Source organism: Lethenteron reissneri, unplaced genomic scaffold, assembly GCF_015708825.2.
Source record: "Lethenteron reissneri isolate LAM-NWPU_2019-01 unplaced genomic scaffold, ASM1570882v1 scaffold_216, whole genome shotgun sequence".
Classification (NCBI taxonomy): Eukaryota; Metazoa; Chordata; class Hyperoartia; order Petromyzontiformes; family Petromyzontidae; genus Lethenteron; species Lethenteron reissneri.
Window position 1 is genome coordinate 821,329 of NW_026891738.1, and position 25,202 is coordinate 846,530.

General features: G+C 42.8%; 1 protein-coding gene across 1 annotated transcript; it reads right to left on the bottom strand.

The window, feature by feature from the left end:
- Nucleotides 1-1,570: 1,570 nt before the first annotated feature.
- Nucleotides 1,571-25,202, bottom strand: LOC133339745 (interferon-induced very large GTPase 1-like). Its single transcript, XM_061547907.1, has 3 exons — nt 25,142-25,202; nt 14,550-14,649; nt 1,571-12,071 (listed from the first exon to the last, which is right to left on the bottom strand). Exon 3 carries the CDS (start codon nt 12,066-12,068, stop codon nt 4,821-4,823), a length of 7,248 nt encoding a protein of 2,415 aa, XP_061403891.1. The 5' UTR covers nt 12,069-12,071; nt 14,550-14,649; nt 25,142-25,202; the 3' UTR covers nt 1,571-4,820.

Below are 25,202 nucleotides of genomic sequence, written 5' to 3' on the forward strand. Positions count from 1 at the left end.
GGACTGTCAAGCTAGAATACGTGTCTAGTAGTGTATAGTAATGTAGTGTATAGTGTAGTGTATAGTATAGTGGTGTATACTAGTGTATTGTTGTGCATATGTGGTGGTCAAGGTTGACACAGGTTACACAACCTAGGGGAGGGGTACGTATCGGTCTGGACTGGTCCGGACCGGCCGGGCAGAGAGGCGGTTGGAACCGCTCTGAGGGGAGGGGGCTGGCGAGAGCCAGGGCCCCGAGACACCCCCGCCCCTCAGAGAGGGGATATATAAGACGGCTCCCGGAGAGCGGGAGCAGTCCATCTCATCTAAAGCTGAAGGAAGGTGCCGCCGGAGATCTTGGACCCCAAGCCCCGAGGATGCCGCCCCGCCGGGACTGAGTGGGCTGAGGGTGGCGTTAAGCGTCCCCGGGCTGAGTAGCTGTAGACTAGGGAAGGAGAGTAGTTGGAATAGAGTGGAGGCGGTACCTCCCTAGGTTGTGGGGTTAGGCTATTCCCCCAGTGCGTCAGGATGTCTAGCTGTTATTGAAATAAAAGCGTGTGGCCTCTAAAGAAGTATCCGTCTCCTTCAAGATACTACACATATAAGTGTAGTGTATCGCAATATGTAGTGTAGTGTATAGCAGTGTATAGTGTAGAGTATAGTGTAGTGTATAGTGGCGCATGGTAGTTTAATGTATAGTAGTGGAGTGCATAGTAGTGCTGGAGCCCATTGGCAGGGAAAGGGAGGTTTGAACTGCCAGACTCAACATGCTGCCGCCGTGAACCTCACCAGAACAAGCGGATTGAGAAATGAATGAACAAATACAAATTGATGCTGCTTATGCCTCCAATGAGTCGTTAATACTCGGTAAGGGATAAGTATCATCCCGAGTCACCTGATTTAATTGCCTAATAACTACGCAAAACCTCAGTGAACCATCGGCCTTCTTGACTACAACCACCAGTTGGCCTTAGTGGCTGGTGGAGGCAGAGGTAAAATCTACTCTCTGCATTTATTTGCTCCTCGAAGAATTGTTCTAATAAATACACAATCATTGATTTAGACTTACAAGTAATGCGGATTCTTGAACCTGACCGTGTGGATTATTTAAAAAGCAAGGCAAGTGAACTCGAAGAACAATGCAAGTAGAATACAACTCTTTGTGCGACCTTTTTTGCAAAACAGAACCCAACGTCCCTCACATTCATTGCCATATGGTCACTATCTTGATCGTCTCATTTATTATTATTTTCAAATTCCCTTGGTGTGTTTTGTATTTCGTGTTTGTCTTGTTCACCACTTTGACAATCTGCTTTCATTAAAGCACAGAATAATTGAATCCTTTGATTTTTATAAATTTATTGATTAAAACCGAGAGTTATGACCCCATTAAAACATTGAATTGTGACTTTGAAAACATTATTTTAAACGGATATGTTTTCTATCTAGTTGCACAGCCACTATATCATGCTCATGCTCCAGAACATACAAACAAGTATTAATTAATACAAATAACTGTGACCCCTTCAGCATTATAAACATTACACAATCCAGATTAGCTTAACAAAAAAAATGCGACATCCAAACAATCCTTAGTTCATTGGTTGTTGGAATACCAACCATATTATTTAAATCAGATTCTTATTCCCAAATAATATAAGATACACAGATAACAAATATCATATGGCAGATAGCAAAGCACTATGCAAACACTCCACTTCGCAAATATGACTTAAAGATGTACAATATATTTCTGTATTGTATTCAGATAGTATAATCTTTATGTATATACGAAGTTGCATGTGATCGAAAATAACAACTCAAATTTCAGAACGACTCCCAATTGCTCACGCACCTTAGTTACAATGACCAAATTGGCAATGGACGCAAATAACTTAAAGTTGTTAATGTAAAATATGAAGCTTCGTGTAAAATAATTATGTGAAAAGTCAATTATTTGTGTTGTCTTTGGAAGCGGTTGGCAGTTGTAGAACTTGATCTTTCCTCTCGTCCACCCTTCTGAAGCATTCGTCAGCAATGATGCCACTTTTATTCGTTGCTTTTATGAATCCATCTATGTCCTTTTCTTCATCGCCTTCCTCATCCCTTCAAAGTGAGGTCTTCCTGCCGCCTGGATTCCAAACAATGCCCAGATGATGAAGGGTTGTTCTACTTATTGATCTCAGTCTATTCGTTGGTATTTATAGGACCTCTGCATTTGTAGTTTTGTTGATTCGGCTTCCACTCAGCATTTACATTTTAAAGTTGTTTGCTTTTGTCCATTGATTTGTATGATATGTTCCACTTAATATGCAGTTTTTTTCATTAGTTAAACCATCTTCTTGCTATGCGAATTGTGGTGTTAAAAATAATGTAAACTTTGCAATAACTGACAATGGATCTGGAGGAAAGGAAGATGAGTAGGCAGCGTGGACAATATTTGCTAATACGCTTATCTGGATATCACCTAAAAACATTCTAATGCACAAGTCCTCCGCTCAAGTCATACAGCATATTGACTTCGATGCATCAAACGAAGAAATTGTATTGATTGTATGCAAAACTGTTATTTCTTCACATTTACCAACCTGTGCGATTATATGTCCACGTATGAAAATGTTGTTATCGTCATTATCATCAGTTACTGAACGTTCAGCTTAAAAAAGCAATAGCACTGCCATAAATACACATTTGTATCTATATAAAACAGATTATTTATGATAACGGCACTTTTTCATAGCACAAACAGAGGTCAGTAATAAAGAGTGCATAAGGGTTGAACTACGAATGTGAGTTTTGTTTATTTAACTTGTAATGTTGTTGGTGTGCCAGTAATGTATCAACCGATTCCACCTTCATCAGTCTCTTGTGATCTACATGTATGCATTTGATATTTACGTCTTAGGCACGATGTTGATCATTGGCCAACCTCTCTTAACTTCGACTGTGCCCTAGAAAATGTGGTTAATAAGTTCCTCTGGTCTTAGACAGATATTTCACAGCATGCTGCCAACCTTACTGTCAGTTGTCTACTTTGTATCATAACATAATTAATCGAATAAAAGTTCCAAAATGAATAGGGTCACAATACACATCTCTCCAATATCTGTACCTCAATATGAACATTCAACGAATATTTTTTCACATCCCATCAGCGACACATTTTGGAAGCACATGATTTCAGCAACATTGATATTGTAGGGAGTCATATTGGCTGCCTGTTTGTGTTACTCAGTTTGACACGTAGAGGTTTTTTGGGTTGGTTCGCGTAAATTTGTGTTACTATTTGCAAAGAAGTTGCTAAATATTTTTTATGTTGCTGATTTTCTTGACTGGTTCTATTTGATGAGTTTCCTAATAGTCTCAAGAGCTTTCTTCTATTTCTGTCGAGAAATAAATAGTTCAATGTCTTGGCACAGACTTTGATCTTATTTTGTATTTGTTTACATTTGCAGTTCTGACAGTACAATGTTGTTTAATTTAGTAAATTATATGAGCTTGTAAACCCAGCTAATTTGTATGTCCCATGTGGTGCCTTTCCAGTCATTGGAAGCATTTGTTCCCATTATGGATTTGCAGTACCCTGAGGCTTGCTTAAATTGCGTTGTATTTACTCAGATATGTATTATAGGTGGGTCTGAACGTATAATTGGAGAGCAAATGAAGTAATTGTACGTAATGGTGATATCATTATTTTAATGGAAAAAATTGCATTCAGCAAGACAGAATTGCTGCTGCAAAGCGAAATAAGCAGCAAAGAAGAAGTTACTGGTAAAGATGTTTCAAAATTTACTTAAATGTTATATTTGGCAAATATCCATGCAGAGAACGGAATACTTGGATTTGACTTCAAATGGCCATATGCTATCCAATGGAAATATATTATTATGCTCATGCTGAAGCAAGTTTGGATGAACATAAAAGTCTGAAAGGAACGATCGTGAGAGGCAAAATATTAGTCTTGGGCATTGATTAGAGGGGATGGCAGCTGAATAAAGCTCTCGAAGAGAGTACCCAGGGGAGAAGGCTCTGCCTCATGAAATAGGGGTCCGACACCAACATGAGGAAGAAAGCGCAAGGCTGGTGAGTATTTGTGGGAACTTGAAGCACAAACTTACCATTAAAACATGCAATATTGATTTTAGTATTTAATTACAAATGTTAAAGTAGAAACACAATTTAATATTAAGCACGTAGTTAGTTGATGTGTAATTTACCACTTTCATTGACATTTCTAGTCTTAATTTTGTATTTACATTTGAAGTGCATCACCAACAAAATGCACGTTTAAACAAAACAAGGGTATAGAGGAATAAACACATTGGAAATGATTGTAGATATTTCTTTATGGATTACCTAAAAATATGCATATATTTATTTTACGCGAAAATATTCACGTCTAATGCAGATGATCAGTTTACTATAACATCCACAATGTCTCAAGTTAAATGTATGCATGCATGTAACGATCGTTAAATGCCAAGCCATTTTAGAGATGTTGCTGTTTGATGATGCATTGTGTTCGTTGTTATTATTAATAACATAAAGAATTATAATCTGCAGACTTTGAAACAGAGCCATGTATTCATACGTTCATCTGTAACATAGGATGCTCATTTGTAGTTTAATTAATCAACCTACAATTTATTCTTGATTTGAAGCTTTCATGACTGCAGGAATCCATACTCTTTGGTTCGTTCAGCAAAGTTACGTAGGTAGAAAAAATAATAGATCACGTTTTGATCGCAACGCAAGCAATCGTCATCATCTTTCCTCCGCCTGATGACGATTGCTTGCGTTGCGATCGAAACGTGATCTATTATTTTTTCTACCTACGTAACCTACAGTTTCTCTAAATCCTCAATAACATCATGCTCTTTAATACATTCCCAATCTGATGGGATTTTTCCCAGCGCCGCAAATTTTAGGTTATAGCGCTTTTCTAAGTCTGACTTGAACTTGCAGACAAACCATTTCCAATATGGCTGTGTGGTTAAGTCTGGTGTTATGCTCCAACAAACATATTCTGGTCCGGCTGTACGATAATCCTTACATGGTATTTTTCTGTCTGGAAGCACTAAGCTGCAGTTACTGGCAACTAAACTAGTGCAGATGTCGGTGTCAAAGTTATCAGTTTCATGCCACATTCCTCCACTCACTGCCCTGGGGCGGTGAATGGGAACACTGTGGTCTCCGTCATGATTGGACATCGTGTTTGTGCAGATGGCTTTACACATCGGGCACTGCACCCAGCACCCACATAGCTGCCGAAATAGTATTTCGTGAGGTTGGTTCTGAACGTTTTGTAAATAATTTAAGCATGCTGAAGAGAATGTATATTTTAATCCTTCAACCACGGTTTTTAGTCCTTTTGTTAATTCTTCTTTAAGAAATCCAATATCCGTTATGTCGCTGCAGTCGCCTTGGTCCAAAGTGTGTCTTGGGAACTTGATGACGTCATCAAGCTGTGTGCAAAATGTATCCAGCCATGAAGATGCATCATACTCGTTTTTTTGTACAACTTCCGTTTCCTTATTGATTGCACGAGTAATTGCAGCTGTGGTATCCCCAAGACTTGACTTTAACATCTCGTGAATTATTTCATTATCTTTTCCCTTGCAATATTCTTCTACACATTCCGTAATGTATTTTTGAAAGTGTTCTTTTGGATGGTGAATATATTCATCAAATGCTTTAAAATCTTTCTTTTTCGCTAAATCTATGAGAATGTAGTTTTCTAATTTTGATCGATTTCCGTTGAATGCCGGAAATGTGGACTTCATCCTGCCTGCAATGTCAATGCAAACTTTATCATAAACTGTCTGTTCAATGGATGCTTTCAGTTTATTACACAAAAAATCCACGAAAATAGTTGTGGACGTTGCGCCTTGGCAGCGGATTTTGAAGCTGTTGAAGTATTCTTCTTTCTTACTGGTGAAGTATACTAATGGATCGTTTTCCCTCTGGAAATTCTCATGCATTTCCTGAAATCGCCCCGTAACCTCTGCTAATATGTGGACAGATAAATCAATTTTGAACTTATCTGTGAGCCAAAATCTTCGATTGGTTTTTGAAAATTCCTGTATGTCTGAATTCATTATCTCTAAAATTTCACGTATGTAGGATGGGTTGAAATTCGTTTTATGTTTCTCCTGGGTGGTAATGCAGCTCCTGACTTTGTATTTTATGTCAGTAATTATTTTTTTTATTAACTCAGTATCCTCATCTTTGAAATGGTGACTCCGAGCTCCAAGCCATGTCGCGTTCATCATAATGTGTTCGTTTTGATTAACGTTAAGTTCTGTCCCTAAGTGATAATTCAATATCACTGTTTCTAGGTGTTGAGTTTGATTCTCGTAAACGTCGTAAAGAAGGTTTTTAATTTCTTTTTTTACATCAAGCGTTGCAGGGCTGGTCATACCGTCTTTTATCACTTTAATCCACTCCTTCCAGATTTTATCAAAATCATTCTTCAATTCTTCGTCATTTACTGTATTTCCTCTCAATATTGAAGCCAAATCCTTGCTCTTTCTAATAAGTTGATCTTCATAACTTGATCTCTGCAGATCAAGATTTCGTTTTTTGTGTCTTTGAGCCATCAGGGCAGAGTAGTTTTTGTAAGCATCAAATACTAGCTCTTCTTTCACTGTTTCAAATCCTTTTTCGAATTTAACTTTCCATTGAACCAACAATTCTGCATCATCTGCGCTATTGAAATGTTCTTCCATTTTCTTTTTAATATCCTGATAGTTTGACAAAATTCTTCGTTCAATCTGTAATCGTGTCATTGTATCTGTATTGTTATCAATGCTGTTATAGAGTTTGTTTTCCTGCTGAAGAACATGACTCCTGAGTTCCCAAGTCCATTTTCCATACATTTCTTCCAGTTTGGTATAAGCTGCGATCTCTATTGTGTTCTTAAAGCTAAAAACGAAGTTTTCTGCGAGCAAAGCCGTCCATAGATTTTTAATGCGTGATTTGAATTCTGATATCTTCAAGACATTGACTGTTTTTTCCTTTTTGGCATTTCTAAGTAACATTTCTTTAAGGTCTTTAATATTTTGGCAGTAGCTTGGATTTGGCGGAGCCATCGGAGGGTCTCCCTCCCAAAGATGAGCAAAGTAACGGATCTGAGAGTTTACGTCAAACCTGATTACTGCGTCAAATGATGCAACAGCGCACTGCTCCTGGTCTGCAGCCATGCGGGTCATCTCATCGAGTTTCTCCTGAAAGCGTCTCCTTCCCTCCATGTTCTTATTGTGAGCAGTCACATCTCCTACGTTTTGATGGACAAACACACAGCTCGGTGATAACTTCACCTGCCTCATTCTCAGAAACGCCTGCACAGCAATTTGTAGAATGTCTTGCATTTCAGAAGGGTTCTCTCCAAAAATGTTGATCACGGTCATGTTTCCCAGCCCAATCACAAACGTTGCCAGCTGATTGTCATGACTACGTGTTGCATTTGACAACTCTACAGAACGCAGTCCTTCTGTGTCGACTATCAGCACGAAGTCATATCCCAGCTGTTTACTGAACTCTGCCTCCACCTTCACTAACTGCATGTAGGCCCCTCGGGTGCATCTCCCACTGCCAACAGGAAACTGGAGACCAAACATGGCATTGAGTAGCGTGGACTTCCCACTACTCTGTATTCCCAGTATTGAGATAACAAACAGCTTCACGTTCCCAATTTTAGCAATGATTTCGTCCAAGATTGAGCTAATCCAAATGAGTGGGACATGTGCAGCATCACCATCCATGAGTTCAAGAGGAAATCCAGAGATCATCATTTCTGCAGCAATCTTGGGCAAAGTATCTGGGAGTTTGTCAACTGATGGCGTTGTCTGTGAAGCTTCGTAGATCTGACCAACTTCCCTAAAAACGTGATCGATTCCAAAGGAAGAGGCTTCAAGTTCTTCTGATATTTTATCCAACTCTGATTGTTTTGTAGCAATGGTACTCGTGTTACAACCTTGTATTTTCAACGCTTTTATTTCCATCCAGGTCTGATGATAAGTGAGATGAAGTTGTGATAAGCGATCTGCAGACATATTATCTAAGTATATGCGTAGCCAATGCAGAAAGTATGTTTTTACTGTGCATGCCTTTTGGTTCAAAATTTCAATCAATGATCTCATAAAATCGTTAAGAGGAAATGCTTTTTCAAGCTGTGCTTTCCTAATGCGTGTTTTTTCTCCTAAAATATTACTTTTGTATTCCTCAACACTTTGTCCCCCCCTTACCGTCATGCGTTTCAATTCTTTGTCTTTCTTGCACCACGACTGCCACAATTTCCCTTGAAGAGGCAAAAATGTCTCCTTTATGGAACACAGCGGCTTGTCACTTATAAGACTCAGCAAAACTTTCGCCATATCCTTTCCCTCTTCACATTGTTTATCATCTTCATCAACAATGAAGCCATGCTGTCTTGCAATAGCTGAGCAAGCTTCGATGTTTATTTTTATTTTTGAATTGTTTAAAAAAAAATTGATTATTGATGTCACTTCATCGATTAACTCAGCCTCATTTCGATTCTCGACAGCAATTTTCGCGTTTGTTCCAGATACTCTGCTGGAAACTCTCTTTTTGTCAGCACAGAGGCAAATTAGCGGCTTTGGAGATCTCAAACATTCGTCTAAGATACGTTTGCCTTCTTCATTGCGATCACCATCTGACAGTAAAATTACATTTATAGACGAAATCTCATGTAAAAATGTTACCTGTGTTTTGTGTTCTCTTGCATCTCCATGGAGATTAGTGAATGCTATGCAGTCATTAAATACATCATTGTCCTTCGCACCTGGAAGATACCAGGCGATCTCTGCAACTCCTTTCATTAGTTGACCATTCCTGCTGCTGCCTCGGCAGTGCCTATTAAAAAAAACTCGATGCGTTTGATTGCCGAGCAGAGAGTTCATTATTTGAGATTTCGATGCAGGTGATTCACCAAATCTTACGAAGGACACTAGCGGTGTGTTGGCATCAGTTATTGCACAGTTTTTAGATTGCCATTTTTTGGTAGATGCATCACGGTATTTCCAGCTCTTTTTAATCTGTCTGAATGACCATATAGGGAATTCTATTTCTGAACGACAAGGATTTGGAACTAAAAGCGGAAGTGCGAACTGGATGAATGAAAGTTTGGTGTAAATGTACTGCCTTACAAAATTGTCTCCACAATGGAAAATTGCCATTTGTAAGTCCATAGGGTGAATGTAGGTTTCAGTGTTTGTCCTAGGCCCATCGCTGTTATTTATTACGTCATCATCATTATCATCAGAAAAGAAGCTATCACTATTAGGGCTTTTATTTGTATTCGTGGACTGAGATATGTTGTTTAATTTGCCTTGGTTTTGATTTTCACACTGAAAACTAACACATCTTGCTCGATAGTCAATCATCATCAGTTTTTGCAGATACGAAAGAGCAAGTTCTTGTTCTGTGCATCGATCAGGGTTAGTTTGAATTGGAGACCTGTTGATAACACATACATCACTTGTGTGTAATTCTTTGGGGTAGTATTTTATCAGCGAGAGTCTTTCAAGCAGATTAATTAACTTGTCATCATCATCATTTCTTTGTGGTTGAATAGATGGTTTATTTTGTAATTCTTCTTGCCTTGAATATGTGTCCTCTTTACATCCCCCCTGGGAAATTATTCCTGCATTTTGTATCGTACATTCTTTCTTTGAACTACATGTTTGTTCTTTGGAAGTTCCAGCGATAATGGATTCCAGCATCATATCAAGTTTATTCCAGTCAGTTGGCCCTATTTCACTGCATTTAATCACATGGGAAACTTCAGCACACATTGTTTCTTCGACCTGGGATCTCATGAAATCGAACTGTTTTCGCTTTTCGGCAAGAGTCCGTGCATTAGACAAACCTGTCCGTAACACGTATGCCTGAGCTCTGGATTTGTCTTGTTGCATCAGTCTTGAGTACTCTCCGTAAGATGACTCTAGTGCACGTTGAAGATGATCAATGTTGTCGTAATTCAGGGGATGCTGAAATCGTTTTTCTTTTACACAGTAGCCAACAGCAGAAGCAACTGAAATGATGAGTAGCTCTTGTTCGATGCGTTTTGTTGTTCTCAGTGATTGACAGAATGAATTAAATGCATGTGTGATTTCTTTGTTTCTTTTTCCATGAATTTCTGAATAAGTTGGTGAAAAGTCAACTTTCAAATGTTCTTTTGCTTTTGTTAAGATGTTCACGAGATCTTTAAAGTCAGATAATTGAGTAGGGACTCCTTCAGACTCATTCAGCCACTGCATAATGGAGGCGAATTGTGGAAAACTGTCAACGTCACAGCTGTTTGGCTCCATAATAGACCGCATAAGCTTTGTTATTTTCACCGTTTTGGCAGGTGCTGTAACAAGATTTGACCAAAATGATTGGAGGGCTGGGTGAGATAAACAGGTGTTTATCCAAGTTAAATTGCTTTTCGTTTCATCATATAACGTCTGTTTCAAATCAAGTATCTTTTTTAAATTATTTTCCATGTCGGATTCTTGCCAATGTTTAATATCTTGCATCACTGACCTGGCTTTAGCATTAGCAGAGACCAATATGGTCTCAAGATAAAAATTGGGATTTTGGTTTGTCAAAAGTGTGTATGCCTCCTTGAGCCTGCTAGCTATCAAGGTATTTTGAAAATCATCCTTGTGGTTAAACTTGACAATGTCCCACACTGGAACCAATGATGTGCCTAGATCAATGACAGACCACGTCTTGGTGTTGGATACAATGTCAGTTTTCCATTGTTGAAGAGAACAAATGCCAGGTGATCCACCTATTGTACCTACGGAAAATGTCACCTTACTAAGAAGTGGAGCATTGTATTTTTCAGAAAATTCCGTGGTAAATTCGGATGCCATCATGCTCACACCACCTGCACTACCACTGCTGTTGTAGGCAGAAGTGGAATACATTTCCACTGCCTCCGATAGCATATTTCTGTCTTCCTTTACCTCATCTGAACTGATGCCCTCTGATGATGCTTTCCACTTAAATATCCCACCAAAGTGGACAGGGCCTGTATGGGCATGAGAGCCAAAGTTCTCAAAAAAACTTCTTAACCTGTTTTTTAGCACATGCGTTTTAAAAGAATCCTTGGCGGTTTTTAAAGTGTTTTCAACGCTTTGTAATTCCTCCAACGCCTCATCAGAGAGCTTGAGTTGATTAAAGTCAAGACTACCTGAGGCAATTGGTAGGTACAGGTATTTGGCGCTATGAATGCAGGTATCCGTGGGATTATCTTGTTGCTTTTTTTCATTGTATAATGCCTTGCTATGCTGCGAGTTGATTTCTTCCTTCAAGGACTGTAGGAAACCTTCTTCTGTCGTGATGGTATTGAATCCCATTACTTCCATTGCTGTCTCAAATATTTTTTCCTCTTCAGATGATGAAAACTCTTGTTTCTTTATCATCGGCTGATGTACTGGCCCAGCAAGATCAAACGACATTGGGATGTTTAAGAGTTTGCCTCTTTTCTTTAACCTATCTTTTATTTGACCAGTTCGATACACCCCCTCCAAAGCAAGTCCTTTAGATGCATTTTGTAAAAGACTTAGATGTGAAAAAGTCCCAAGTAAAGTTGAAATGTCTGCTAAATCTAACTGCTTTAGAGAAGTGTTTGCCATATCATTGGAATGGCTGCCATCACGTAATGGGGTTTCTTTTTCTCCTTTCAATTCCATTTGCTGCTCTGTCTCAGTCTCTACGTTGGCCTCACCACTGTGAATTAATCTTTTCTGATGGATTTGTTCTGGATGCTGCTTTGCTGGTGCATCTTGCTTCTGTTTATTTCCAATTGGCTCACATTGTTGTGATTGTTTTAAAACAACTTCATTGCCCGACATTCCCAATAACGTACACAATACCTTTTTCTCCCATGAATGCCGGCAATATGGTTCTATGATTTCAAATTCCTCAGGGCCAAAATATTGCAATGCTTGTACATTGGTGATATCCAAAATATCTCGTAGTTTTGGAATCCAATAAGTTGTATTAATTCCTAAGTCTCTAAGTACTTTGGCAAGCTCATCCTCAGCTTTTATGTCATGTTCCTCCTCTTCAGACATAGCCTTGAATACACACATAGACATCGTCCTTAATTAGTAATACAACATTTAACAATAATACAAATCAATGTATAATTCAGTTGAATATTGAATGTTGTTTTAATCATAGCATAACAAATATTCAGACGAATAACCAAAGTTCATCACCTATTTAAATGTCAAGCATCTGTGAAAAATATTAAATAAAGAATATGAATATTAAATAAAGTATTTCCTTATACCTACCATGCTTATCTACGTTTTTAATAATACAAATTAAATATATATACAATTTAGATATTTAAACAAACGATTAAGCCGTTGCTTGTTGAAATTTGGAATTTAACAGTACGGAATCAATTCCTTTAACGGGCCCAATTTTTTTAAGAGACTAATAGGAAGTGTTTTAATTTACCGTGCTATAACAAGCAGCACTTCAGCCATGGCACCAAAAGCTAATGGATCAATCCTGCCCAGCTCCTGTGCTCAAGTTCCACACGTGGTTCTCATGCCACTTGGCCCGAAACTCTTTTCCTAAAAAAACTACTTTCCAATTTCGATTTAAAGCTTTCGTGACTGCAGGGATTCATCTTCTTGGTTCTTTCGGTAAAGTCACGTAGAAGGGAAGTAATAAAATAATAAAAATAAAACATAATAAAACAATTCTCACGACGTTTCGGCCACAACGCAAGCAGCCGTCCTCAGGTGAAAACCAGGTCTGTCAAGGCGACAGCGTCTGAATGAAACAGCACACGTGCTTGGAGCATATATATAAGCTGAGTTGGAAGGGGGGAAAAGGGGCGCCTTGACAATAGAATATGCATATCAAGAGGAATTTAGCATATTTATGGGAAATGCAGGTATTAATCACTAATCACATACCTGCATTTCCCATAAATATGCTCAATTCCTCTTGATATGCATATTCTATTGTCAAGGCGCCCCTTTTCCCCCCTTCCAACCCAGCTTATATATATGCTCCAAGCACGTGTGCTGTTTCATTCAGACGCTGTCGCCTTGACAGACCTAGTTTTCACCTGAGGACGGCTGCTTGCGTTGTGGCCGAAACGTCGTGAGAATTGTTTTATTATGTTTTATTTTTATTATTTTATTACTTCCCTTCTACGTGACTTTACCGAAAGAACCAAGAAGATACTTTCCAATTGAGAACGTTTTTGGCTGCATGTCATTTCCCAATGAAAATGTTGATAAAAGTCGGTCTTTATCCAATGCTACACCGGTCCCTAGAGGTAGTAGTAAGGGGTGTACTGGGGTGGGGCCAACGTCATGTATAGAAAAAAGTGGTGCGGCGCTTGGAGTTGACAGATATGGGGATACTATGAGGTCTGGTCTTAGAGATCGTGTGTCTACTGTGCAATTGCAGGATCTGGTAGAAGTTAAAAGTGGTGGTACTAAGGTTTGGTGGTATCAAGAGCTTTGACCGTGATGACATCTTGATCTGAAAGCCAATGCTCTTTGTGCCAGAGTGAGCTAAGGCCACACACGCACACGCTGTGTGCCCCTGCGCGAGAGTAGGGTGGTCTTAGGCACTTCTCAAAGCTACAATCACACTGGGGTCAATCGATCGCATAGGGATAATATGTTGGACATCACATTACATTATTCCAATCTGATATGTACAGTACATTATCCATTGTAGTGACTGCTGAAGTGGTGATGGCCATTTCTTTTTCGGGGGCTTGTATACATTGATTACCATCACATGGCCAACCATGACGGTTATTATGCATGTGCCGTCACTTGTGGTACTGGACTTAAAAGCACAGGCCTTTAGGCCTTGCCTCATGCAGGTGGTGAGGTGATGTTTAGGTTGGTTAATGGCAGCACCAAAAGTTTCACCATTTTTTCTGTAACTTGCTATCCGCGTGCTGGCACAGAATGGTAAACTCTTCTTTGAATGAAAAAATGTGTACGTCTGCTTTTAAGCTCATCAAAACTACAGTATCATATGAACAATTATATGTTTTGACTGTAGTCTCCTTAATTCTGTATTAAGTGTTTTTTTTCGAATGCGTAATCCACTTTGAAGCTGTGAATAGCAATTATTATATGCATAAAATGCTTTACAACGAACACAAATATCAAATAATGAATATATAATGGTCAGCACCAATGATTGATGGAAAACCCACCACCGCCACAGTCGCTGCCCACCACTTACATTGGCTGCTGACATTTGGGCTATGCCCATTTCAAACCTTTATAAACAATTGTCTTTAGAAGCTAACCCCCTTTTCCTGGTGACGACCGCTTGTGTTGCGATCAAAACGTCGTAGTTTTTTGTTATTCTTTGTAATTGTCTTTGGACCTATCTACGTGACTTTACAGAAAGACCCAAAGAATATGATTTCAATTATTTGTTTACTACAAATGCATAATTAAACATGCCATATACATGACAGAGACTTTTCAGTCGTGATGCCAACAGCAACCTTAATATTCACAATGCAAGTGCCAGAGTTGACCATCTCATGGACTCACCTCTCGCTTGCTCAGAGCACAAAGGAGGCTGGAACTCTCTTCCTGACCCTCTTTATAGACAGACAAGTGCGAGGGTGCGATGGAGTTGCATTGTGTCCAGCTTGAAACAATAAACAAACCAAACACGTGATTAATTATTTTCAAAGTACACCACAAAGTAACCACAGTTTCAGATAATTGTGAACTATGCATGAGTTTACTGACGCACATAGACTTTCATTTAAAGGTTATTACAACAACATACACATTGAAACAGCATCTAAATAGCAGTTAATCTGAACAAAACCATTTAAACCGGATGAATCCCAAAACCATTGTGGGAGGTGTTGGTCATTGCAATACTCAAACCCGACAAACCAACCGATGACCTGGGAAGCTATGGGCTAATATTACGCATGTAAACGACCTACAAACTCCTGGAACGTCGAGTCAGTGATCCCTAGAGATCAAGCAGAATGTGGGGACTTCTCATCGGACTATAGCACAGCCTGGAATAAGGACTTGATGTGGACGCTCACAAGGACCATCCCTTGCCAGAAAACAATCCTCGTGATATGGACGGCGCTGATCAATAGGTCTCTGCGTGTTTATATGAGCAACAAAGCCAGCTCACCCTGGCTCCTTATTGTATATACAGTCGATCCTTCTGCATCGCGACTTTACCCATCGCGGTTTCGATATATCGCGGGGTCGGCATAAGAAATAAAATGGGAATTCTTTTGGGGAGTTTTGCGAAAACCGCAGACGACATGCGAAGGCCGGCAAATCACACACAAAGAGTTTAGTAACGCAAAAATGCATCACATATATGCATAATATCAATGTATTTATTCTTTAATACCATAAATATACACAATTTTTTTAAAGTAAAATTCTATGAAAAGTTATTTTGCGCGTTGGTTTGGAGGATGCCAAGCTTGTTTACGGCAGCCTCTCGCGTGATATCTCACAGCCCCTCCCCTGTACCCCCTGGCTGGAGGTGCTCGCTTCGCTCGCCAAGGGGACCAAAACATTTAACGCGTTTTTTACAGATCGCGGGGGGGGGGGGTGCTGCGCCCCCAACCCCTGCGACGTGAAAGGGTCGACTTAGGGCTGAACGATGAATCGATTTCAAATCGAAATCGCAATTTGAAACAATGCGATTGGCAAATCGCGAAGGCTGCGATTTTTGGTGATTTGAACAGTCCTATTACTTTCTTATTGAAATTGTTTTATGTTTTATTATTATAACTTTCTTTATTTAACTTAGCAATTGTTCTATGTTTGCTTGTTCTAATTGAATTAAAACATTTTAATAAATACATGTTTGAAGGAATTCATATCTTTTAAGTTCTCATCCTTGCATTAGACTATATAGGGCAGTTCATATTTTTATGGTATCATGTGGTATTGCTCCATCACATATGAATATTGAACTGAAGCTTGACTTAAACAATTTAATCGCAAATCAAATCGCAATCGCAACATGTCAGAAAAATCGCAATTAGATATTTTTCCCAAATCGTTCAGCCCTAGATCGACTGTATGACTATTATAATTTTTTGTAATGTCTTGTCTATTTTGAATGTCGCAGTTCCTGACAGACACATATGCATTCACTGCATGCCAGAAGTCGGGAAAACCAGATGGCTAAGCCACAACAGTATTAGAATGAGAAGTGGGTAAACAGAATGAATGAGACATCTATCAAATTGGTATGATGAGAATAACCAGAGCTGAGGAGGGCCTGGAAGAAGGTGTACATTTTGATTCCCGGGAATTCACCGAACTCGTGTTGTAAAGGAGGAAGACGTTCATGACAGGCCATAGAGGAATAACTCTTGCATGTGCAAGGATTGACCCAGGGAAATTTCTGAGAGAGAATATACGCAAGGGTGGACCCATGGCAAAACACCATAAGCTCGCTGCTCACCCAAGGGCAAATACAGGCAAAAGAGACAAGTATGCACCTTGCCGATTCACTCTCTGAATTAACAAACCCTGGTGCCTGGAAAGTTGAAACGTTCAAATGCCAACCATGCATATGAACATTCTTAAACATCATGGTATTAAAAATTACCTTTGGTGATACTAGATATTTTAAAGTGACAATACAGCATATAGTCAGGGGGTTGTGAATACAACTAGTTACATGTTCTATTAACATCCACTTATCAATATGTAGTGACATAAGAAGGGAGGGGCTGCTGGGGGCTCTGGGACCCTGGGCGGGCCGGGCACTTAAGCCTCTTGGCGTCAGGCGTTGGGTTCCCGGGTGGCCCAGGCGCTTAAGCCTTGGTGCCGCCAAAGGGGGGGGGCTGTGTGTGCTCTGTGGGAGATCTGGGGGCGCACACGGCCCCACCCCTCGTTCGGGACTAGGCATAAAAGCGAAACTCCCTGGACAATCAGGGCCTGTCGTAGCTCAAGACCCAAGACCCAAGACCAGCCATCTGAGGACCCTGGGAGGTTGTGAGAGCCAGTGGTGGGACTCTGGAACTCCCGACTCTACGACCTTGTGAGGGCGAGTTCTGGAGCATAGCCAGAGTGTGTACCTAGGCTGTGTACCTAGGCTGTGTACCTGGGAGCTGTTACAGAGTATCAGGACTGTTGGACTGTTGGTTGGATTGTAATAAAGAAGTTACCTCTACAAGTGTCTCCGGAACCCGTTACATTTGGCGTCAGAAGTGGCTATGGAGACAAGAAGTAAGCCACGTACCTTCGGTCCTGACGGCGATGTCGAGGAGCAAGCAGCGATGGGGCGGCCAACGCCGGCCGACAGCGACGCTGCACCGCCGGCCAACAACCACACCGCACCGCCGGCTGAGCAGCTGTCTGCTCCGCCGACCGTCCCCTCTCCAGCGTCGAGAGCAGGGATGGAGGAGGCGCTGCTTCGCCTCGCAGAGCTGCTCTGCGCCACCGCCTCCCTCCTGGGCGAGATGCGGTGCTCGCGGCCGATGGCGGGAGGGAGAGAGGAGGCGCGGCGCTCGCCCGAGCCCGCCGCCGCCGCCGCCACAAACATGGTGGACGCCGCCGCCATTCCCGCCACCGGCGTTCCCCCCAACGGATGTGAGGGATACTTCCGGGAATGACATCACTTCCACCGGAGGAGCAATGACCGCTGGGAGCAACGTCACTTCCGGGCCCAACGTGGTCCAACCAAGCAACGCTGCGTCATCAGCGCTGCGACCTTCACTGCCGGACGACAGCTGGCTTCAACCTAGCATACCGCGTCATCAGCGCTGCGACCGGACAGTGAGGGCACCATTCTTACTGTAACCGGCGCCGGGGCCGGCACATCGACCGACACGCTGGTCGCCGCCTTTGCTGCTCTGGCCAAAGGTTGGAGGTCGGGAGACCAGGCCCCTGACACTTCGTCCATTTACGCGCTCCGGATTAATGATTTTTTTGTTGACATTTTCTTCGTTGTCGTCGGGGAGTCGTGACTGTTGTTGGGTAAACTGTGTGGAGCTTCGCTCGTGAGTGTTGTCAATGTGTGTGCGAAACTTTGCTTGTGATTGTTAACAATGTATGGTTTGTATTGAGCTTTGTTCGTGATTGTTAATGTATAGCTTGTGCTGTCATTGTTAACGATGTATAGACTGTATGGGGCATTTATCTTGAGATGATGACATGCTGCCAAGGATTTGGAATTGTCAGGCTGGCTCTCAAATATCTTGGGGTGCAGATCCTGACCAGGATGGCCCAGCGGGTGTTGCGTGTCTAACACGAGAGTTGTGGTCCCGTCATGCTATGGCTGACGGCTTGACCTGACAGCCCGGAGATAGAGACACCCGTTGCATGTCTAGCCTAGTGGGCTGTGCGCTCACATGGCTCGGAGAGTGTGGTCCCGTCATGGAATCGCTGACGGCTTGACCTGACGACCCGGAGGTTGAGACCCTCCGTGGTGCGTCTGGAGCAGTAGGCTCGCCCTGACGGCCCGGAGATTGAAACACTCCGAGGCGCGTTGAAACAGTGGGCTGGAGATTCGTGGTGTTCAGGTGTAGTTGTCCCGTTACGTTGGGACTGTATCCCTCAGTTGTTAGGGTGCATGTTGTGCAGGGAGTGAACGATGGGTCGTCTCAGCTTGGTCGGTACAGCTATATGCTGCGATGCGAGTCTTGGAGAGAGATTGGGTCTCAGCTCGGTCGGTACAGCTATATGCTACGATGCGAGTCTTGGAGAGAGACTGGGTCGTCTCAGCTCGGTCGGTACAGCTATATGCTGCGATGCGAGTCTTGGAGAGAGACTGGGTTGAAGCCTCCCGATATGGCCGACGTGCGCGGTTTTAGGATGAAGACGCCACGTTGGGGGGGGGGGTGCTAACGGTTGACATGTAATGTCGGTGGTGGTCCTCATTGAGGGCTGCTGAGACGCAAGCACGGGATGCCTTTTGGAGATGCGGTTCACGCGTGCGGCCACCATTTATGGACAGGAGCAGGCAGATTTATTTTGTTTGTGTCATGTCAATTTTATATATATATTTTAAAATGTAGATACTGGAGCAGCCCTGAAGTGCGACTTCTTTGCCCAGTACGACTTCTCGACCCGGGACGTAGACAGACGTCCGGATTAGTGTGTGTAGAGGGATGCTTGACATGTTGGTCTTCGCCTTCTCTCCACCTGACGGATGGGAGGCTGGCAGGGTGATGTGGAACCCTGCCATCCATGCGGTGGTTGTGCATCCAACGCGTCGGAATCTGTATATTTGTTGTTGTTAATTCCCCGTTTTCTATGCGGATCCCGAGGAGGGTTAGGTGTGCCGCGGGTCGTTTGTTCACGTGTCATTGCTTCACCTTTTTGTTGATTGACGCTTGTATATAGTGTAAAGTTGTACAGGTTGGTTATGGTATTTATGGTTGCTTTCTTGTTCTCTTTTTATTTTCCTGTTGAGGCTCGCGTATTTTTTTTTCTCTCTCTCCCTTTCGTTAATTTAAACTTTCTAATTATTAACAGCCGGGACGGCTGGAGGCTACATAGAGGAGGGTAATGTAGTGACATAAGATGGGAGGGGCTGCTTGGGGCTCTGGGACCCTGGGTGGGCCAGGCGCTTAAGCCTCTTGGCACCAGGCGTGGGTTCCCAGGTGGGTCAGACGCTTAAGCCTCTTGGCGTCAGGCGTTGGGTTCCCGGGTGGCCCAGGCGCTTAAGCCTTGGCGCCGCCAAAGGGGGGGGCTGTGTGTGCTCTGTGGGAGATCTGGGGGCGCACACGGCCCCACCCCTCGTTGGGGACTAGGCATAAAAGCAGAGCTCCCTGGACGATCAGGGCCAGTCGTAGCTCAAGACCCAAGACCCAAGACCAGCCATCTGAGGACCCTGGGAGGTTGTGAGAGCCAGTGGTGGGACTCTGGAACTCCCGACTCTACGACCTTGTGAGGGCGAGTTCCGGAGCATAGCCAGAGTGTGTACCTAGGCTGTGTACCTAGGCTGTGTACCTGGGAGCTGTTACAGAGTATCAGGACTGTTGGACTGTTGGTTGGAATGTAATAAAGAAGTTACCTCTACAAGTGTCTCCGGAACCCGTTACAAATACATAAGTGCCATGAGATCTGGGTTAAGCATATCAACTTGATAATGACGTATGGAAGTTTTGTATTGAAGTCTTGCACCAAAGGATCATTCAGAAAATATACGTAATACGAATAACGTATATTCTCCAAGACAAGAATTGCATGCATTCCAGGGGTATAACCAGAGCCTGCCAACCGTCTTTGTCTTCCCAGTGACTGTCATTGCATGCTGCAGCAGGATGGAAGTTTTGTATTGAAGTCTTGAACCAAAGGATCATGCAGAAAATATACGTAATATGAATAACGTATATTCTCCACGACAAGAATTGCATGCATTCCAGGGGTATAACCAGAGTCTGCCAACCGCCTTTGTCTTCCCAGTGACTGTCATTGCATGCTGCAGCAGGAATTAATTTTAAGGATGAGTCGACCTAACGAGGGAGGAAAGCCGTTTCACAATAAACATGGCTACAGACACACACAACACCTAGGGGCAATTAAGTGTGTCTGTGCTCACACATATCGTGGGATGACCTCCAAAGGGAGTAGTTTGATAGGGGTTATGACATCAAGTGCCAGGATGTCTGTGGAGCCAGAACCAGGGATGATCTCAGGCTGACCCGATGGATGCACCACGTGTGCAAAGGTGGGAGGAGAATGTCGGGCCGTAATGTATACTAGGTAATTAATCACATTAGCTAGAAATCTTCTTCTTTTTCTTTCTTATATATAAAAGTCTCCACGCGCTCGTGCTTTCGGGGGATTTGGCTCTCGGACGGTGGCCTTCACGTAGAAAAAGATTTACCAGGCGGCACACCCCAAGCCCCGCGGTGGGAATAGGCTATTCCGTTTTCCCATCCGTAAACGTTAAAGTAGTTTAATTAACAAATTTGTGCCGTTTCTATTATTAATTATTTACTTATTGTACGCCGTCGACCGTAGCAACTGACGCCAATTGCGTGGGGGGGCGGAGCCTGCCAAGTGAAGCGCGTTCGCTGCAGCTCACGGGGGACATTTCCTTTTACGCGTTTAACATGGAATAAATATCCACATCACGCTGCCGATTTCTCTTCCCCCCCACCACCCCAATGCGTACAGTTACTGCTATAAAGTTCTTAGATATTAACTTAATATTCTTAAAGCGCTTACATAGTATTATTCTGCCTCGGACGGGGGGATGGTGGGGGGGGGGCGGGAGTAGCGGCCCAACCAGTAGCCTGGCAATGTCTCAGCTCCTCTGGCTTGCCAATCTAGGCGAGGCCGCGGGCTCTACATGGGACGAGGCGTCACCACGCCAATGTAAAGTACAATTTTATTGCATTTTTTGCTAAGAACTGACGTTTATTGCTTACTATTATTAAACAAATAAGTTTACAAATATTACAATTATAATGTTCTTGTGCAGAAACTACATGTGTGTCCCTAAAGTCGATGTCTGTGTGTTTGTGTGGGTGTAAATCGATGGGTTTCTACGTGTGTGGGTCCATGTCTGTGTGTAAGTCCATGTGTGTGTTTGTCTTTTTCAAACGGACAACGCCCCATGTGTGTGTATGTCAGTCCATTTGTGTGCATATCAGTCGCTGTGTGTGTGTTAGTCCACATGTGTGTGTAAGTCTATACATGTGTGTGTGTCACTCGATGTGTGTGTGTAAGTCAATGCGTGTGTGTGAGTCTATGTGCCTGTTAATCCATGTGTATCTAAAGTACATGTCTGTGTGTCACAGTCCATATGTGTATGTGTGTGTAGGGCAATGTGTGGGTCAGTCTATGTATGTGTAAGTTCATGTGTGTGTGTCGTAGTTCATATGTATGTGTGTAAGTACATGTGTGTTTACGTCAATGTGTTAATGAGTCCACGTATATCTGTCTGTGAGTTGATGTATGTGTGTGAGTCGCTGTATGTGTATACGTCGATATGTGTGTGTAACTCCATGTGTGTGTATCTTAAGTGGATGTCTATGTGTGTGTGAGTCCATGTGTGTGTGAGTCGATGTGTTTGTGTGTGAGTCGATATGTGTGTGTGTGTGTCTCAGTCCATGTGCGTGTGTGTTAGTCGCTGTGTGCATGCCTCCATGTTAGTCAGTGTAAGTCCATTTTTTCGCGTGTCTGTAGGTCCATGTGTGCGTCTTAGTCCATCTGTGTGCTTTATTGACCTGCTCAAGGCCTATGATACCATCAGTAAGCCTGGGCTCTGGGTTGTTCTTCGTACTTTCTGAGTCCCTCGCTCTTTGCTCACGATCCTTAAGGACCTTCATGATGGTGAGCGGCCACTCGTCAAACTATGTGGCTGTCAGTCAGAGCCATTCCCTCTACACCTTGGGGTGTGACAGGGATATCCTCTGGCTCACACATTATTTAACATATATTTTGACCACGTAGTTCGTGAAGCCTTCAATGGCTGTACCGGAGGAATTACCATATGGTACACATACAATGGGAGGTTGATCGATGCCCGGGTGCGGTCGAGGGATGCCTCCCTATTGCTCAACCACGTTATGTATGCCGATGATCTGCTACTTGCTGCTCACTCGGAGGAGGAGTCCGAGGTGCTGCTGCTGAACCTGGAGCTTGCCACTAAGAGGTGGGACCTTACCATCGGCCCCACCAAAACTAAGCACCTGCCTGCCTATTTTGTACCATCGGACACTCCACCCCCACAACTCCCAATTGGTGATGGGGCAGTTGTGGAGACAGTGCAGAATTTCCCATACCTTGCCAGTGTGCTAATGACCGGCTCCGGTTTAACAGCAGAGGTCTCACTCCGAATCAGTCGAGCCGCATTATCTTTTCATTGGCTGCGTAACGCTGTGTGGAATTTACCTGGTCTATCACTCCGCAGGAAACTTCAGGTCTTCTCGGCCACGGTCATTCCTTCCCTTCTCTACGCTTGTGAAACTTGGACCCCCCGAATGGAACATCTTCGCCGGTTAGAACATTTAGGATGGCCTGCCTACGATCCATCCTGGGTTTAACCAGGCTGCATTGTGTGAGCTCACAAATCCTTTAAAGATGTGGACAAAATCCCATCGGTGACCTCCTCCGGCAGGCAAGGCTGCGTTGCCTGAGTCATGTAGCCCGCATGGTCACCCACCGCATGCCTAAACAGCTTTTGTTCGACCGGATCGAGGGGCTAAACGGGCGTGGCACGGGCTGGAGAAGAAATGGAGTAATGTGGTACAGGAGGACTTGGAGCTGATTCCACTTGCGGATGACTGGTACCAGCCCTGTCAAAATCGGCCTCTGTGGAGGAGGCTCCTGAAGGATGCTACTGGGCAGTTGGAGGCAGTCGCCCTCCAACAACAACGAAAGGCGGAGGAGCGACGCTCACAACAACGAGCGGAGCGCCGGGTGGCTAAAGCACAGCAAGTTGGCACAGTAGGGGCCACAGGTGGTGCATCAGCCAGTCGACTCAGTCAGTCGACCTGTGCCATCTGGGTTTGCCCCGTCACCTCCTGCCAGCGGGCGTTTGACACTTCACGTGGCCTCAAGGTGCACATGGCCTGGCACAAGCGTTGTCGTGACATCACCACCACTTAGTGGCCAATGGTGGTTGTTGTTGTTCAGTCGATGTATGTATGTATGTGTGAGTCCATTTGTGTGTGTAACTCTACGTGTGTGTGTCAGTCGATTTGCGTGTGTAACTACATGTGTCTGCCTTTTTCGCCCGGGTAACGCCGAGTACTAACCGCTAGTTACATATAAACAGCACGCAATAATATTTGTTAATTCGGCACGGGCAGACTCCGGGACTTGCCCTCGTGACTGGCAACAGAGTTTAGTTCCTGCTGAGGCACACTAAGTGTCACGAGAAGGATTCTATTACGTTTTTTCGTTTATTTATGGGCCGCTTGCAGAGCCAAGGACTGCGCCTGTAGTGTTGCAATAAGTTACGTGGTAGAAGAAAATTGTTAATGAGAGCACCCAAGTGGCGAGGTCGTCTTATACAGCTCTTTAATGCCACTGTCGTGCGATGGAATGTTTTGTTACATACTGCACATTCATTGGAAAGGGCGCAGACTCAAGTGCAACACATACAGGTTTCCCTCGCTTTGTGGTTGTAGATGTGTTCCAAGAAAAACTGCACACAAACCGAAACCACACAGGGCAGCTTACCTGCCAAACAGTTCATAGAGTACACACACACAATGGTGTCCCACGTCCGATCACGAAGCCGTATATGAGTGAATTTAAATTGCATATAGCGAATTTTGGGTAGAAATGCATTCGTCCAATATACATGATATTACACAAACCGAACCCGCATAAAGTGAGAGAAACCTGTAATGATTAGCGGCAACCTTAGTCTACACCACGTCATTTGTATGTGCAATTATTTACGTACACATACACACCTCACTTGCATACTTTGGTGTTTAGATTGTGTCCTGTGTTTAAACTTAAGCATAATGTGATCACCACAAGTGTACGTGGTTAATGCAGACATGAATCCTTGAAAAGATTGTAGTTTGGTGTTTTAACATCTTAACACCTCTTTTATTGCCAGAAAGGGTAAAACCTCTTCTTATACCCCGAGTTATTGTTCTATATTTTTCGTTAATGACCACATGTCCGAACATTGTCAAGAAGGTAGTATGCACGGTGATTGGCATATCAATAGATAATGCGTTTGATAAATAATTACTATTAAGGGAGTCGCAAACAGTGAAAAAAGGATAATGTTGTTTTTCGGATATGGCTAGTATTACAAACCAACATCAAGGTTCGCGTATGTGCAAGTGTTCAGGCAAGTTTAATGTTTGACATATTTTTAAAACGTCATTTTGTTGTTGCCTAGACTGTAATAACTTATAATATTTCACTATTTTGGTGTGTTTGCATGCAGTCCGATATTACAGGGCCATTTGTTCAACCTATTTAACATCGCTAACCAATTAGACATTAACATGCAGTTTAATATGGTATTATTTTTTAAACGTAGCCTGTTAACATATCTGATTTACAATACCCAGCCTATATTAACCATACATAGTCTATACAATGTACGTTCTAACATATATACCGTACATAATTTATCTGTAACTGATTTCAATACTTTTAGCCTATTACTGGCTAATGTGCAGCCGACTTGCATCTCTTAGAATACTCACGATGTTCAGGTGATGGAAAGCCGTAGAGCGCAAGTCATTCGCTCCGTCTCTTCTGCTCTCT